Source organism: Nematolebias whitei, chromosome 6 (genome assembly GCF_014905685.2).
Source record: "Nematolebias whitei isolate Nwh7 chromosome 6, NemWhi1, whole genome shotgun sequence".
NCBI lineage: Eukaryota > Metazoa > Chordata > Actinopteri > Cyprinodontiformes > Rivulidae > Nematolebias > Nematolebias whitei.
Window position 1 is genome coordinate 42,291,852 of NC_056503.1, and position 18,724 is coordinate 42,310,575.

Genomic DNA, 18,724 nt, shown 5'->3' on the forward strand with positions numbered 1-18,724 from the left:
GGATGGATGGATGGATGGATGGATGGATGGATGGAACGTCTCTCCAGAGTGTCCTGGGTCTTCCCTGGGGTCTCCTCCCAGTTGGACATGCCCAAAGCACCTCCCGAGGGTTGCACACAGGAAGCATTCTTACCAGATGCCCGAACCACCTCAACCTTTTGATGTGGAGGAGCATTGGTTCTACTCCGAGTCTCTCCCAGATAACTGAACTTCTCACCCTATCTCTACGGGAGAGTCCAGCTACCCTGTGGAGGAAACATTTCAACTGCCTGTATCTACAATCTCATTTTTCAGTCACTACCCAGAGCTCATGACCATAGGTGAGGGTAGAAATGTAGACCGACCAGTAAATAGAGCGCTTTGTCTTACAGCTCAGCTCTGTCTTCACCACAAAGGACCGGCACAGAGTCTGCAATACTGCAGACGCTGCACCAATCCGTCTGTGGATCTCATGCTCCATTCTTCTCCCACTTGTAAACAAAACCCTGAGATATTTGAACTCCTCCACTTGAGGCAGAAACTCACGCTCGACCCGAAGAGATCAATCCACCCTTTCCGACTATATATATATATATGCTAACTTTTATTTGACTCCGAACTTTCAAAGAAATTCATTTAACTTTCATTAACATTCCTTTAAAATCTCAATTGTACTATATCCTGACTTTACAAAATGTATATGTAAGACATATTTAAACATAAATATGTATTCAGACATTTAAAAACATACATACAGCAGGTTTCTATACAAGAGAATAACACAAACTTTTGAAAATGCTTTGCATATCTATTATGCACAACATTATATAGATATTAAAAGACTTACTTTTGTGATGACTTAGATTAATACCTTAATGTTTTGAGTAGAGGCTGACCAATATTTGTTAATTTTTTTATGACCGATGTCAATGCAAATCTTCAGAAACCAAAAAAGCTGATGTGCAACACTAATTATACAGTATATATATATATCTATATATATATCTATATATATATAGATATATATATATTGCCAACATGTATTTTTCTTTTAAGAAAATGTAACCATAACTGCCTAACTTAGCTAAACATATATTAAACAACTCACACAAGAACTTGTACATGTAAAAATCACATGCACTAACATTCTTGATTAAAAAAATAAAACAGTGGGCAGCAGATGTGTATTTTTTCCCTACTTTATAATTGGTTATATACAAACAGGGACATTTTGTTGTTTCTTTGAAAAGTATCCAATATCGGCCAAGTAAAGCTGATCAGCTGATAATTCGGTCTATTTCTAGTTGATTATACGGTCCTCAAAAAAGGAAATGCGTTAGAGAAATTAATCATTTGCATTTTTTCCCTCATAGTGTAGGAAGTATTTGTTTTCCGTGCAGTAAATTTGTTGTGGAGCAGTGATGCATTTGTCCTTGTGATATATTTCTCTGTGCATCTGTGCTGTCCTCGTATTAAATTAGCATAACCTTATTAATGGCTTCGGGGATCAGGTATGTAGCTGAGGTAGGTCATAAGCAACTGTGTGGTTTTACCTCACACCAGATTACTGTGGAGCAGGACTGTGTTGAGTATGTCAAAGGTTCAGATCAACTGTGGAACTCAGCATCAAACCATGTGTTCAACTAATTCCAAATGTGTCACTTTCTACAAATTTCTTTGCATGCTCATATAAAACGAGTTGAACATTTTCCTGTGAGAAAAGGCTCAAATTTGGCTTCTTTAAACAAAAAGATTGAAAGGAAACATAAAAATGCAAAACCATGTTTGTTAGTGTTCGTCTATGCAGCACGTTTCGTCTCAACGTTTTCTTGCTGAGCTGATGATTAGCAGACGACCTTTTAACACGGAGGGCTCAGTTCTCATTTTGACGAGCACTGACGCTTGATGCCAGCGTCCTCTCTGCACGACCAGCGTTTCACCTCAAACGTTGATCAATCCGACACGTGTTGATATGGGAGCTTTGCGCCCTGACCCCAAAAACAATCCTCCATGGAGTCGCAACACGTTGACTGACATGAGTAGGTATTGCTTTAATGAAGAGGTTGATTATAGAAAACAAGTCTTCTTGTATTTGTGTTCTGCTCTCTATGTTGTAAATTGCCAATTTAGTGTTGTGGATATCTGTGAAATAAAGGTGGCTTACTGCTATCAAGAAAAGCCACTCTGTGTAAAGCCAGGAGCTCATTGATTGATGAATGGCTCAGCAGACGTGGAAATAAATGGATATAGAGAGCAAACAGACATTGGTCCTCTATCTTGGGAAGTGCAGAGTATCAAATGGTGAATGTGGGACCACAGTGTACTGTCTCTTCTTCTAGAGTTCATATCTTTACTACACGGTTTAGAAAAGACTAAATAAAAATGGTTATTTTTGCAGCCAAAAGCTCTCAGATGGTGGAATGTGACCTTTGGCATCACTTCCAACCATGTCAGCTGCTAATCTGACAATGCTGTCTAACTAAAAATGGCTGCTTCCGATCTGACATGTGTGGATAAATGAGTTAGTTGCCTTTAGTGTGTGATAAAGTAAACAAAATAGTGTGAAAAGAAATTATGTGTTGTTTATTTTACAAATATTTGCTAAAACAGTAGGAACAAATTTGTTGGCACCCTTAAAGAGACTATTTTATCTTAGCATTGTAGTCATGTCTCAAACTAAGGTTTTGACAGTAATTAGTATCACAAGTGCCTTCAAGCTTTTTATCAGCCACCCAGCCTATTTAAAGAGAACAAACATGCCACTGTGCTGTTTAGTATTTGTGTGTGTCCCACACTGAACATGAAGAGAAAGCACATGCAAGAGCTGTTTTAGGAGCTCAGAACAAAGATAACAGAGATCCAAGGCTTAAAGGTTACAAGACCATCTCCAAGTAGTTCAATAAATTCCTGATCACAGCAGCCAATATTAATAAAAAGTATAAAATTTATAGGACTGTAGCCTACTTCCCAGGTTGGGGACGCAAGAAGCAATGCAACCCCAGGTTGATTAGATGGGTAGAGCGGTTGGTATAAATAGAGCCAAAGAACCTAGCCAGAAACAACCAAGCTGAACCTTGTGGTTAGGGTACGTCACTTTCTGATTGTACAATTTGTCACATTTTGAATAATAATGGGATTAATGGAAAAAAGGCCAAGGAAGGTTTTATTATCGACAGTAAAACACAGTAAAGACTTTATCAAAATGCATGTTGACAAGAACTTTTCTTTTGCTCTCGCTCCCATTCAAGGCGGATGCTTTCTCCTCTCCCTCCCCTGTTCTCCTCTTCCGCCTGCTTCATTGCTTTCTGTGTGTGTTTGAAGCTCGTGGTACACATCTTCTGAACAAAAAATACTATTATGATTTGGTGAGCTGGACTTTCAATGCAATCAACAAAATATTTTCAAGAAAACGACAGCATCCTGGAGAACCCTCTTCTTGTCTTGCTGAGACTCATGCTGCGGGGTACAGCAGGGATCCGTGTGGAGTTTGGCAGCTGATGTGTCTTTCAGTTCTGTCTCAGGAGGACGCTGAAGATGTTTATATAATTGGATTCATGATAGCAGGGTCTCTGCTTTTTGGCATCGGTGGGTCCCTATGTTACCAACTTTTGAAGAAGACATCGGCAGCAGTTTCGGCCACGACAAAACTGCTAAGTGTGTGAAGGTTTGGTTTGTGCTATGAGTACTCAAAATCAGCTGATTTACGGGCTAAACCGTAAAATGGAAGCAATGTGTGAGGATTTCAGGCCACCTGCGGCTTCTAGGACTCGCCAGCATGTTGGAGTCGACCTTGAAGAAGGCTCATAGCACGGATCAGTGGAATGACCATAAATCTGGCCATTTTGGACTGGGAAAGTTCCAGCAGGACTCAAGGCTGACAAGAAAAAACAGTCTGCCTGAAGAAAATCAACAATTGTGACTTATCTGAATCTGAGTCCCCCGTTTGGCCTCGGATGCAGGCTATCAAATTTCTCCTGGAACATGGGTAAAGTAAGGAAAAAGCCTTGTCTATCACAACACCCCCACCCGAGAACTTCTGTGCTGGCTTATCAGGACTGCCGGCTGAACACCAACATCTTATCAGGACTATGGTCTATCTGAAAGTGCTTCATGGACAAATCTCAACATCTTGACATCAAATGCATATGTAATGTGTTTATAAATGTGCTTGTTGGTAGAGTTGTTTGATGTCTCATATCGTGTCCGGGTAAGACAAGATGTGAAGAGATCTTTTTTGTAATCCCACTCATTCTTATGGCCTTTTACCTTTTTGGATCTTAAAAAGTATTCTGATGAAGAATAAGAGACTCTTGTAGCAGCAGCAACGTGCACTCCGCCCATCTTTCAGAAGACTGTACGAACATAATCTCACTGTATCCTGGTACATTGATAATAAAACTTATTCTGATTCTGACCAAAGTTTTTGGGACTGACGAGACAAACTGAGGCTTTTTGGCTCCAGTCACATCTGTTGTTTTTGGATTATTGTGGAAACGTACAGATTCATCTCTGTCTGTAACTCTTTTAACGAGCTGCGGCAGTTGGGGAAGTAAAACTAGAGGAAAAGAAGTCAATGGTTATAAACAAACACTCAAACAATCTTGAACTAAATGAGTGGCCAGAACAAGCTTGGGGAATTTGTCAATTTCAGGAGGAGATCAGCTCATTTGTTTACCCAGCAGCCGGTGTCTGATCTAAGTAAACTTACATCAGTCTCCGTGGGAGGCAGAGAGCACACAGTGGTGGAGATCAGTTTGGAGAAATAATAATGAGCAGAAGTGTTTCTTTCTTTTTTTTTTTTTTTTTTGTAACCTGTAAGTAAAAGGGGTCTCTAGTTTAGGTGGCAATTTGTTTTGTGAAACAGATGTTTGCATCAGTGCTGCAGAAGTTCTTATCCAGCTGATTATGTGGTGGCCTCTATATAAGAACATATTCAAAATACCACAGTCAATCAACAACTTCTTCGTTGGTATTTTTTAAAGGTTTTTGGTTTGAACTTTTCCAGCAGAGTCTTAACTTGTTCTCAACCTGTCTAAAACAAATGAACTTAAAGTTGTTTTATCTTTTGAAGGAATGCATGTGCCTCACCATCTTTGGTGCCATAGTTTAAGGCTGAGATCATCTTAGAATGAGGAATGACAGAGTTGTAGACTTTCTGGTCATGAAAATAAAATGCCGTGTGCTCTACTGTGTAACTGCCAGAAGTCACACGCTGTGCGCATGTTGTGAATGACTCAGCTACTACCACATCAACTTTTATCTCAGTATATGTAAATCTGAGCCTTATTTGTTTATTTTAGGATGAATTGACTGTTGCAGCCATCTTGAATCAGGCTGACCACAGACCAGTTGTAAATGTATATCTAATGGTTGCCCTTTTGTCTTATGGTTCCTAAGATATTTTTGAACAGACATGTGCATGAACACACACAGACATGGGCACGGCAATATTGCATTTTTTGCCTTCAGCAGTGGGTGCTAAATATTATTAGCATTGTACCTCCAGCTATTGCAGCCATGCATGTAATCTTTTCATCTCACCTTAATCCAGCCTTTTTCCCTCATCTGCTATCATGTCATGGTTTTAATTATAAAACCAAACAGTGCTTCAGTATTATCTGCATCAGTAAATGTAAGATGTTGTTTCTGCTTTTGAGAAAATTGTATTGTTACTAGAGAGCAAGGACAGAATATACTAGAAGCCTGGTGCTCTAATGCCAAAGTTGAGGCCTGCCATGTTTAGACATTTTCCAACAGCTTGAAAGCATTCAAACAAACAAATGTTCACATCATAAAAACCATCAAACTGTGTGACCTTAGATCAGCTGTACTTTAGCTCTTGAGGCAAACAAACTATCTGTCCCGGGCAAACTTGGGAGAAGAATAATACAAAATCACTTCAAAACAAGTAAATAAATAAGGGGGGAGTGGTGGCGCAGAGGTTATAGAAGATGGACCTGTGATCGGAAAGTCGCAGGTTCAACTCCCGGTACCATCAACATCAAAATGTGGGTAGAAAAGGTGAAACACCCACACCTGCCTCCACCCTCATTTGCCCCACTCGGGGCCCTTAACCCCTAAACAGGTCTCTCTTGAAAATGAGTTGTCGTGACTCAATGAGACTACCTGTATAAATAAAGAGTAAATGAAAAAAAGTGCACTTTTCGTCTTTTTTAAATACTATTTGTTTACATTTTTTTTTAACCTTTTTTCTCTTTTTACTTTCAGACGCCGTCTTTCAGAACCATTCTCGTCTGCGGACGCCTCCTCTCCCTCTCTCCCACTCTCACTCCCCCAACCATCAGCACCATGCGGCCTCTGTTAACTCGCTGAACAGGAGCAACTACACTTCACGGAGCAACCCGAGTCCTGCGCCCACAGACAGCTCCGCTCCCCCCGAGGGTCCGGCCAGCGCTCAAGACTCTGGCAGCGCTCAGGACAACTGGCTGCTCAACAGCAACATCCCTCTGGAAACAAGGTGCTGTTGAGCCCGTCTCCTAAACATTGTTGGCATCTTTGAGAATGAGTGGACGCTACTGCCAGTGAACTCAGCTTTTCATGTTGCCTGCTCCATATTATTTCACCACAGGGCTACCAAAGAGCAAAGCAACAAAATGAAAGAAGAAAAATAAAAATCCCGCTTGCAGTAAAAGCCTAACTTTGTGATGAACATGAGCTCCGTGGCAAACAAGAGAAAAGAGCTGATTTTGGTTGTCCGCTTAATATTAGCAATCTAACAGAGGAAGTTGATGAGTTTAAACAGCAGTGTAATTATAATCACGTTAGAAAAAGCAAAATTACATCCAGGCTCCCATGTGCAGGCTTCATAGCTCCTCCACTTCAGCCCTGAGCTCTATTTATTTCATATTAATCAACATTCACTTCTCCAGCACATTTCTCAATAGGAGGCTCTTGTGTGAAGTAGGATTGTCAAGTATTATTGTAATGAAGGGAATGCCTGGTAGAGGTTTTTTTTTTTTTTTTCAGCTGGTTTTCCTGGATGGCAGTTTAAAATCAAGCTCACCAGGACATAAATAGTTTCTTTGTTTTAATGATCCTCACTGATAGTTGCTGAAAATGTTAAAAGCCAAAAAAAAAAAAAAAAAAAAGAAGCCAAGTTACCACAGGCTACCAGAAGAACATCCATCCATCCATTATCTTTACCCACTTATTCCATTTTGGGTCACGGGGGTCGCTGGTGCCCATGTCCAGCAATCACTGTGCGAGGGGCGGGGTACACCCTGGACGGGTCGCAAGTCCTTCACAGGGCCACATAGAGACAAACGAGACAAACAACCATTCACTCTCTCATTCACACCTAGGGACAATTTAGAGTTATCAATCAGCCTAACATGCATGTTTTTGGTCTGTGGGAGGAAACCGGAGCACCCGGAGAAAACCCACGCATGCACGGAGAGAACTTGCAAACTCCACCCAGAAAGGTCCCTGGACCGGGGTTTGAACCAAGGACCTGCTCGCTGAGAGGCAGCAGCTCTACCAGTTGCGCCACCGTGCTGCTCCACCAGAAGAACATTTATTTGAGCATTTGTAAAAACTTGTTTTTTATCTGATTTATAAATGAATGGTAAAACAACGTCACATTAGCCCTGTGATGGACTTGTGACCCGTCCAGGGTGTACCCCGCCCCTCGCATCATGCCTGCTGGATATGGGCACCAGTGACCCCTGTGACCCAAAAAGGAAGAAGTGAGTAACAGCTAATGGATAGATGGGTATTCATTAGGGTTGAACGACTACGTATTTGTAAAAGTCGACTTCAACGTGATAAAAGTCGAGTTGACGTTGACTAATCGATGTGACGTCATAGGAACTTAAGACGCTTTATCATATTCACAAAAAAAAGTAATTTATTATTTACAACAACAAAAAAAAACAACAAAGAACAAAACATCGTGAGCATATATTTATGCTCGTACCATTTATCATACTGCAAATAAGTCACAGGAAAACCAAAATTATTATTAAGCTGCAACAGTTAGTTTTATTTTATTTAATCCACTAAATAAAATAAACAGCTGCGGTGGTGGATTCTCCTCTGGCGGTGGTGCACCCCCCCCTGTTTTGACTTTTATTTTATTTAGTGGATTAAATAAAAGCGGGCAGCATGGTGGCACAACTGGTAGAGCTGCTGCCTCTCAGCGCGCAGCTCCCTGGTTCAAATCCCGGTCCGGGGGCATTTCTGGGTGGAGTTTGCATGTTGTCTCCGTGCATTATAAAGCACTTTATAAACAACATTGTTGGCCAATGGGCTGTACACAGATAACACATAAAAGCAAACATATATAAACTATAAAATGAACTGAAACCGTACAAGTAATGAACTATTAAAATCATAAAAACAGTAAAAACAATAAAATAAATAAATCAAAAACATTCAAATTAACATTTCAATCTGAGTTAAAAGCCAAAGAGAGAGAGAAAAAAGTGTTTTCAGAGAGGATTTAAAAACAGGAAGTGAGTCAGCTTGTCTGACGCACAATGGCAGCTCGTCTCACCTGTCAACCTCCTGCTGGACTTTAGAACGACCAACAGCAGCTGATCTGCTGACCTGAGAGAGCGTGAGGGAACGTACAGCTGGAGCAGGTCGGACATAAACTGTGGGGTGAGACCATGAAGACATTTGAAAACAAATAAAAGAACCTTCAAATTAATCCGGAAACGAACTCGGAGCCACTGTAGTGGTTTTAAAACAGGAGTGATGTGCTCTCGTTTTCTGGTTCCAGTAAAAAGGCGAGCAGCAGCATTCAGAACCAGCTGAAGTCGAGTCAGTATTGACTGGCTCAGGTGGCTATAAAGTGCATTACAGTAGTCTAGATGAGTTGTAATAAAAGCATAGATTAAAATCTCATAATGATGTCGTGACAGACATGGTTTGACCTTGGCCAGTTGTCTCAAAAGATAAAAGCTGGACTTGATCATTGATTTAATCAGTGCATCAAGTTTAAAACCCTTGCCTTACACCCAGGTTATTTGCTGTCTCGGTCAGATGTTTGGTGAAAGGACCCAGATCATCATGGATTTTGGAACCATCGCTGGACTTAAACAACAACACCTCGGTCTTTAGCTCATTAAAAAGTAAATGATTCTGTGACATCCATGCTCTGACTTCTGCCATACATTCCAGGAGTTAGTTCACAGAGTACTGTTTGTCTTGTTTTAATGGAACATAAATTTGGCTGTCATCAACATAAAAATGAAAAGTAACACCATGTTTCCAGAGAATACATTTACAACAACAGCTTATTCTTCTTTCTAACAAACCTATACACCCAAATAAACTATTGCTAAACAGCTTATATGTAGCCATACACAATAATTAAATTTAAAAAATGAAAAATTAATTACAGCCGCAGAGACACATATGCAGTGCTTCCATGTTGTCATGGAAACAAGTAAACAAAACTTCTGCCTTAGTTATTAAAGCTTATTAATGTGTACTTTTTTGTGAATAATGGTGTGAAACTGTTAAAATGCATTCAATATATGTGCAATTATCCTTAGTCTAATGATTGTTTAGAACCAGGTTGAAGATAATTTAATTTGCTTTAAATTACTTTTGTGATAACTGAATAACTGTTACTGAGCTGTAGCAGTTTTAAAGATTTTAAAGCTCTAAATAAATACGACATGTTAAACAGAAGACGTATGTCCAAGAAATGAAGTCACTAAATCAAACAAATATTCTTCCGACACTGATTTGTTATGGTTTCTGTCAATATAAGTTATGAGCCATTGAAATAATGAAACGAGATCTATTTTTACTATGAGACCCCTTTAGATTTTATATAAATATTACTGTTGTTATCTACAAAAAAACTAAATATTTGAGTTTGAGTAGAATAACAAAAAAAAATCTGAGATTTCACTGAGGCTTGGATGTCACATGTAAGGCAAGGTGGCTAATCATTTTTCTTTAGAGAACTGGTCACCTCTCTCCACCTCTCCATTGTTGAGGTACCCTTCCCACTCGTCTGGGTTTAATGGACTGGATCGTTGTTGGGCTGATGAGTGGGAAGCACAATTTCTGAAAGCCATAAATGCATTATATTGCAATATAAATGATGAATATGCTTTATTTTTTATATTGCTTAAAGTTGTTATTATTATTATTTTTTTATAGTTTTTTCTTGTCTTTCCCCCCCCACCCCCCACACACACACACACAAAAAAAATGGGGGGATTCAGATCCCCCATACCCCAGAAAATTTTCCGCCCAAGCTTCTCTCCCTACCATTTATGATCCAATCTGCTGGAGTACACATTTTAAATGAAAATAGGCAGAATTGGATCAAACTTTCAATATATTTCCAATAATAGTTTTTTTAAGTTAGATATTCACACCTGGACATTAGCCTTGGATGTTTTCTGTCAGAAGAGAGCTTCTGGGCAGGTATCAAAATGCAGCTCTGGTGCTCTTTACATGGGTTTGAGATGCCCACTACATTATTTATGTCCAAGAAACACATTATATATATACCGTATATTTCACCATATAAGTCGTTTTTTGTATAATTTGCATGCCCTGCGACTTATACACAGAAGTGACATATTTATGGATCTTTTTCCATATTTATAAACCGATTTTTGGTTGAGATATGACCATTTTCATTCATTCTGACTGAAAATATTCAACACTACCATTTTCAGCCGCTAGATGGCACTTGAGAAGTATGGCATGCCATTGTATCATGTAATAGGTAAAAGTGGTTATTAATGAAACAATCGGCTTGCCATAGACTACCAGCTTCATTTTGCTGTGCCGCCCCGGGGAAATGCAGCTAATTTGACCGTTATAGTGCATTTATTAAGTAAAAGTTAAATTGAGCCATGACTTTACTATAATTTCAAGCAAACAAATAATTGCTTTTAAGTGTTAATCTTGTTAAATTCTTGTTAAAGTCCTCCCATGCACGCTCCCGCATCCGCCATTTGGCTTCCAATCAGTTTTTGGCACAACACCGGCCCACATTTCTGGCCCATATTTTCGGGATTTCAGCGGTGACGTGTAACAAATGCAACGCATCAGCGGTGACGCATAATAGATGTGACGTATATGGCAAAGCGACGTATTTATGGATGTTTCCACTTTGTTAGACATATTTGACTGATGCGGCCTATAGGGCAGTGCGACGGATACGGCGAGTTAGTTTGATATGGCGACCCCTAAAGAATGAGGCAGCCAAAATAAAAAGAAAAAAGTTTGTGCACAGATGTTTTTAACGTGTTCAAAACTCAAGCTACAGGGCAGCATGCCTCTGCAGCACCAAAGTCTATAACCGCCGCAAACGTGAGACACTCTGAATACCATCTGCCAACTAGTCACAGCCCAGTGAGACACCACCCAAAGCAAAGCAAAAATATTAATAAAAAAATCAGCGTCCTAATCACAATTTTTAAACATTTTCTGAACCGCCTGACATAATTCAAAAGAAATAAAGAAATGCATTTGAGTACTGCATTTTTCATGTTCAGAGTTAACAAAAGCTTCTCGAGAAGGTGTTAAAGGACGCGTTGTTTTGTGCTCTCTGTCTGCTCACCGCTGTCAGGTGGCCTCTTCTCGATTATGACTTCCCTGCAGTAAAAGAGAACAGTGATTGATGTTCGTTTTGTCGAGCTGTTAGCAAAGCACTCTTTAGAAAGATTTGAGTTTGGTTTGAAAGCTCGGATCAGTAACCATAGATGGCAATAAAAGCTGAGATGTGTTGGCATTTTTTACCTCTGTGTCAAATTTTTCCATCATTTCTTTCTTTGAGTTTTGAGTTAAAAAACATCAACTCCTGAGCAACAAATTCTGCTTTTCACTAACAGCAGGATACTGTTGTCACGTAATTGGCAGTAGCGTAGTGGCGTAGAAAAGATAATTTGAAATAAACATACTTTTTTAGTATAAATATTTTGATTTTTTTTTTGTACAACACAAAAAAGTGTTATAATTTTGACTGTGTTTAGGTCTATTTTTATTTCAAAATTGCCAAATTTGTATTGATCTTGTAGCTTTCAGAAAGCCACCAGTCTATCAAATAAAAAGCATAAAATAAACTGTTGTTCAGTAGGAGAGTTATCAATAGCTAAATTAGTATTGTTAAAAAAAAAAAATCAGCCATAAACAGATTTATTGTTTCTTCTTTCAGAATTTGTGAGACGGTTCAGTCAACAGGAAAATGAGAATCAATTTCAGCTGGTGGACAGTATAATGTATAACAAATGATTACTTATCATGCAGCTCCAGTTAATCCTGCACAGGTATTCCCTGTGGAGCCAAAAGACAGATGGCGGGAGAGGAAATAGTTCTGCTGAAACCACAGAGTTTCTATAACAGTTACTTTAAAAAAAATAAATAGAAAAGAAAAAAGATCGACTAACAAAGTAATAAAACTAAAATCATTAGTTATCTCCTCACGGACCTTAAAGTATTAAATTTCACTTTTACCTTGTTAAATAGTATAACTTGGCTCTCTTATGTAACGTTGGTAAAATTAAATTGGCCCTGAAGAATTCTCCAAATATCAACTTCGTTACTGGAGAGATGCCAGTGGTTGAAAAAGCTGTATCTAAAAACATTTTTGCATAATGTAGTCTCTGTCAAGCTTTTTTCTGCTTTGTGCTTCATTAAAAGTTGCATTGAAACAAAAACTAAAGAATCCTCCATAGGGCACGGATCAAAATCACGCCTTTTCTCTTGGCCCACTGAAAGTGTTGAGCTTTTTCATTGCATGTGGACAGTTCGTTTCTACATTGCATTGGAGTAGTATTTCCTTATGGAACAGAGCTCTCATCGGGGAAGAGTGCATTAAGGGAGAAATGAATCACGAGAGTTCAAAATGAGCTGAGAATGTGTTATTTAGAGTCTTGCAGCCATTTAAAGAAAACTGTTGTAATTAATGGTTAATTTTGGGAAATGTCCCTGAAACAGAAGTGGCAAATTTATTTATGCTTTAAAAGTAAATTAAGATTTAAAATATATATATACACAGTAGTCCCTCACTACTTTGCAGTTTGTTTTTTGTGGACTCGCTCTATCGTGGTTTTTCAAAATAAGATTGGACATGACACACAACTGGCTGATTGAATGATGAGCCGCACGATCGGCATGGGATTTTTATTCAAAATAAATTATTTTAAAGTACTTGGCACTTGCTGCACGTTTGTGCAGCCCACACTGCAGGATAAGCTTCCTCCTGCAGCTGAACAACTGTTCTTGTGCAGATCGGAGAAGTGGGCGTGGCCAAGAACACGTGCAGGTGGCTGAGAGCAGCGGAGGCAGAGAGAGAGAAATCAATACATTCTGTGCTCTATTAGAGCATTTAGAGTTTAGAAACATTGTTTAGAATATTGCAAGAGTGGGGGAAACGTTTAGAACACCTTTACACACACACACACACGTATATATGTACATACAAAAATAAACGTATACTTTCTACTTGTACTAGTATCCCTTCTTTGCGGTTTTTCACTTATCGCGGGGCTTCAGGATACGGATCCCCCGCGATAAACGAGGGACTACTGTATTTGCAAACCTTGAGCCTTTTTGAATTTGTAAATGACACATTGTTTTCTCCCAATCACAACCTTAAAGGAGCCAGAATTCTCTAATGTTTAACAGAGAAGAGCGAGACGCTTGCAGAGAGGGGCAGGGCTCGTACAAAACAAGGTACAGTAGTGTACAGGCAAGAAGAGCAAGAGAGTTAGTTGTTGTCTGTCTCACTTTTCCTTAGAAGTAGTTCCATAAGGACCTTGGTTTGTTTGTTTCACGCCACTCACCGTGATGTCCATTTGTCAGCTGCTGTTGATGTTGCTTGGTGATCACATTCTGTACTGGCATTTCTCTTATTTCTTGCATGCACGTCTCACACCGGCTTCATATCCATCTCTCCACCTGTGTGTAGAAACATAGCAAAGCAGGCATTCCTAGAGACTTTGCAGGACAACCTCATTGAGATGGACATTCTGGCATCTGCACGCCACGATGCCTCGTACAACGACGGGTATGTTGCATGTTTGCTCTCTGGCTCCAGCTACTGTCAGAATCTGCTTTGCCATGCAAACATTTTATGCCTGTGCCGTTTCTCCGTCAAACATCCCCGTTTTGTAACGCTGTCACTCATCGTTGTGTCTCCTGCAGTGCTAGAATCCTTTGCTATATTTGTCCCTTCAGTTTACATGCAGCCACCCCGATTTGCATAAAGTCACATTGTTGGGTTGTGCTGCTTTTGATTAATGTTAAACATGACCGCTTTATGAGGCGCTGCTAGGAAATGATATGTCGGTGATTTGTCTTGATATTTTCCAAATAAATATATAGTCTCTGTGACTTCCCGCATCATGCACTGCAAACTGACATTCCATCACATTCATGTCACTGTCACTCGGGAGCATCTTGTAAACTTGTCAACAAAATGGCCTTGACTATAGTTCCGCTGTCACCGACTCTCTGATAGGCTGATCATGCAGTGTATTGCTACACATGTTTTCCGAGATAGCCAAGCATGCTCTTCAAGGACGAATAATTCTGCTTCTTACAAGTTTCCAACCCTTTTTATATGCTGCATTGCTCTTTTTGAGCTCCTCGACACCAAATGGTTGCAGGGGTTACTCTTTTTATAATGACATGAATGCATAACAAACTATCACTCACTATAAGTTAGTATGTTTATTAAGCATGATCATTGTTAACATATTTGCTTGTATTAAAAACTAATTTGCATTAAACTGGGTGAAACTGTAATTTGTAGATAAATTTGGAATATTTTTTGTGCCAAGCTCAAGCTGAGCAAACAACATTGTGTCATTCATGTGCCAAACTCTCACACACACATGTTCAACCTGTGTCACATGTGTTAAAATAACTACCAGTAGATTATACAATTTAAGTCATGGATTCTAAATTGTAATTTCTTATAATAATAATAATGTATAGGGTTTTTTTTTGTATTCAGTTCTGACTAGTAAGAATGTTACTGTGGCCAGGAAAAAAGTAGTAAATAAATATAGAAGTGGCATTTGAATATATTGTAGAACAAATTGCCATACTTTAACAATGACTGAACAGGCAGAGTTAAGTATGCACATGATGCAGGTTGAGCAAGCGTTTCTGAGAGTTGAGCGTGTGCATGCCAATTCACGTTTGCTTAGCTTATTATTCACTTATCAGAATCTTAGAATCATAAACATGCTCGTGAAAACGTGGGTTTTCCTAAAACTAACAAGCAAAATGTGTTTTCTTAGGCATTTCCTGTTCAAACCAGGTGGAACATCGCCGATGTATTGCACAACTTCCCCGGGGTACCCTCTGACCTCCAGCACGGTGTACTCTCCTCCCCCTCGCCCTTTACCTAGGAACACCTTCTCTCGACCTGCCTTCAGCTTGAAGAAACCCTACAAGCACTGCAACTGGAAATGTGCTGCTCTCAGTGCCATCCTCATCTCAGTAACACTGCTGCTCCTATTAGCCTACTTCATTGGTGAGTCGCTTTCAAAGCTTCCCGCACGCCAGGACGTGTATCTTTACAGAAATGCCCTCAGCCCCATACCTTACACAAATGCAGACACAGGATGCTGAGTTGTGTCCCTCCCATCATTCGTTTTAATAGTGCAGGATCTCGGGGCTTTATGAGCACAGTTATATTGGGACTCATAGATCGACTCCTCTCTCGCACAACTCGTCTGAAAAAAACATTATCATTCATAGATTTGGTTGGTTGAATCTGCAGATGGGCCACCCGGAGTCTCGCTCTTGTGAATAGGCTAGATAGGAAATAGATTAAAAAGACATCAGCCATCACACAGGAGAGGACTGCACGGTTAGAATATTCATCTGACAGAATGTGATTGACCAACTCTCCCAGGTCCCAGCTGGATGAGGAGCATCAACTAAGTTATGCTATTAAATCAGTTCTGCTCAATTTGTCTTCTTTCATCCTCCAAAGGTTGATACTCATATCTGAGCACACAGTCTCCCAATTTGTCTGTGTGATCTACTGGAGTGTTTTTGTCACACAATACATTTGCTAAAAACGCCAAATGTCTAAATACAGAGGGAAGCTGAAATGACATAAAGACTCAACTATTAAAAATGATTTTGTCTCTTTATCAAAAGTTCCATTCCAAGCAAGCAATCCCAACATTTAAACTTATTGTACATAGTTCTGTAGGTTTCTAACACCAGCATTGGTGATGGTGGTTTCCAAATTTGTCTTAACTTTTGGAAGTTTGTGGTACCTGGTGTGGGAAAAGTCAGTCGCTCACTGGGATCCATTTGCTCATGACTCAGTGAAGTTAGAGAGCATCTTGAAAACGTCTTAGAACATTCATAGATTCTCACATTTTTTTGCATACATAGAAAAGGATTGCAATCTTGCCTCGTGGATTTGAAACGCATTCAAAAATGGGATGCAACAGATTTTCCTACAAAACACTTAAACCCTTCTAAAAGTTTGTCATGGCTGCCTCCAACATCACTAGAGCTGTATTTTTGCATCTGCATGAAATCTCGTCCCTCACAGTCAGCATGTCCAAGTCTAAAGAAAATGCAACAATGATGAATAATAATTATAAAAAACCTGGTCCAAATTTGAAGACTGCCCTTCAGGTCAAGTCAATCAACAGTTTTGTTTTCCTTTCACGAAAGTTAGGTATACAGTAGTTCCTCGTTTTCACGAGGGATCTGTACCCTGAAGCCCCGTGATAAGTGAAAAACCACGAAGCATGAATATTAGTACAGTAAGTAGTAGTTTATTTTAGTATTTATATATATATAAAAAGGTGTTTTAAACCCTTCCCACACTCTTGCAGTATTCTAAACAATGTTTCTAAACGCTCTAAAAGATCACAAAATGTCATTATTTCAGCTCTCTGCCTCATCTGCTCTCAGCCAACTGCAAGCGCTCTTGGCCACGCCCACTTCTCCACTCTTCACATAGAACAGCTGATCAGCTGCAGCAGGAAGTTTATCCTGCAGTATGGGCTGTACAGAGGTGCAGCAGGTGCTAAATAATTTTAAATAATTAAATTTAAAATAAAAATTCCATGCCAGTCATGCGACTCATCCATCAATCAGCCAGTTGTGTCATGTCCAATCTTATTTTGAAAAACCGCAATAGAGCGAGTCTGCGATAAATGAACCGTGAAGTAGCGAAATACCACTGTATATACTATATACCTATATACTCTTATACATTATACCTTTTTAGTTACAGTGATAAATAGTGTAGTGAATCATCGTTTCATAGATACAGTATAATAGAGCAGTGAGTTTTCATCGTTGGGTATGATGCAGTTGGTTGGCAACAAAATTATGTGCATGGCCCAGAATACACTTTTACAATAAACTTTTCAAAAACTGTCCACAGAACATGTCCACACGGTCTTGGTCACAAACACTCAGAGTTTAGTAAAACTGTAACAAAAAATGTGTTTATTGTCTTTCAATAAGTTGTTGACTAGTCCCCAACTGTTGCAGCCCAACGAGAAATGACCCAAAGTTTAGATCAGGGGTGTCAAACTCACTTACAAAAGGGGCCAAAATTAAAACCTTTTTAAACTAAGGGCCAATTTTAGGAACTACATTAACTCAAATCAGATACCCAACATCTTTTATTGGTCACAGGTTTATCAACAAGCGTTTGATTGGTCTCATTTGACGTTCTCTGTTTTGCTTTTGACATCATAATCAGAGATTACTGAAAAAAATCAAGAGATAGAAGTATTTTACGTTTCACATATCATCTTGGGGGCCAGATAAGATGTCAACGAGGGCCACATTTGGCCCCCGGGCCTTGAGATTGACACATATGGTTTGAATCATTAAGAACACAGAAATGAAATGAAGTAACAAGGTTTACATTATCACTGCAGTGAGGCCAAAAAGATGCACTTACACTGTAATATTATAATTGCTTAGTTACAATTTTCACCTTTATGATTTGTGATGTTTAAAAAAAAAACTTACAGCACATTTTTCCTAATTAAAGTTCTGTCGGGTATGTTGATGCAAAATTAAAAAAAGGAGTTGATTCACACTTCTATGTAATGTATTTTTTGTTATAACAGTGCATCTGTTTGACTGTGAATACCTTCTTAACATATAAATGGTGTCACTATTGAATTCAGCCTCACACAGATGAAGAAAGAATTTAAATGGCAGAATGATGAGGACATTTCAGTTCATTTGCATGAAGGAAAAGAAAAGGCAGATCCCTTTGCTTGGCCCTCATCAGGGAGATAAATTAATTCTTCTTTCAGAGCATTTGTTATAGATATTCATTGGGCTGTAACAATCATACAAAACTGTTGTTTCTGCTTCACCTTGAGGCCAAACTAACTAAAGTCTGATTATTCATTTTTTTGTCACTATGGTCATTTAAATAGTCATTTGTAATTCAGAACAGTTCTAATTCTAAATAAGAATCAATGGGTTTTTGCATGATGATTACTATGGAATAGTGTTTTTGCATTAATGATGTTTGATTTGACTCGGTTTGGGCATCAGTGCGGTTTGGTTGCTGCAGTAAATATATGGCATGAGTTGTCAGCATGTGATCTGGCCAAAAAAAGAAAAAATCACAGCCCATCACATCCTGACGGTGTCTAATCAGACTTTGTAATTATCCCCTGCAAAGCTCAGACCATCGCCCGGTACGTCACAAGTAAACATGTTGCAGTCCAAACCTCACCTTTAGATTGGAACTTCCAATCAAGAACAAGAACCACGTTTAATTAAAGGCTGA

General features: G+C 39.2%; 1 protein-coding gene across 1 annotated transcript in view; it reads left to right on the forward strand.

Moving 5' to 3' along the window:
• The window catches only part of tenm4 (teneurin transmembrane protein 4), a 209,579-nt gene that overhangs the window by 95,434 nt on the left and 95,421 nt on the right, over positions 1 to 18,724 (forward strand). The window contains exons 4-7 of the mRNA XM_037677631.1: positions 6,208 to 6,457; positions 13,576 to 13,650; positions 13,886 to 13,984; positions 15,225 to 15,460. Of these exons, the coding sequence (XP_037533559.1) occupies positions 6,208 to 6,457; positions 13,576 to 13,650; positions 13,886 to 13,984; positions 15,225 to 15,460 (660 nt within the window). The remainder of the gene's footprint in view (positions 1 to 6,207; positions 6,458 to 13,575; positions 13,651 to 13,885; positions 13,985 to 15,224; positions 15,461 to 18,724) is intronic.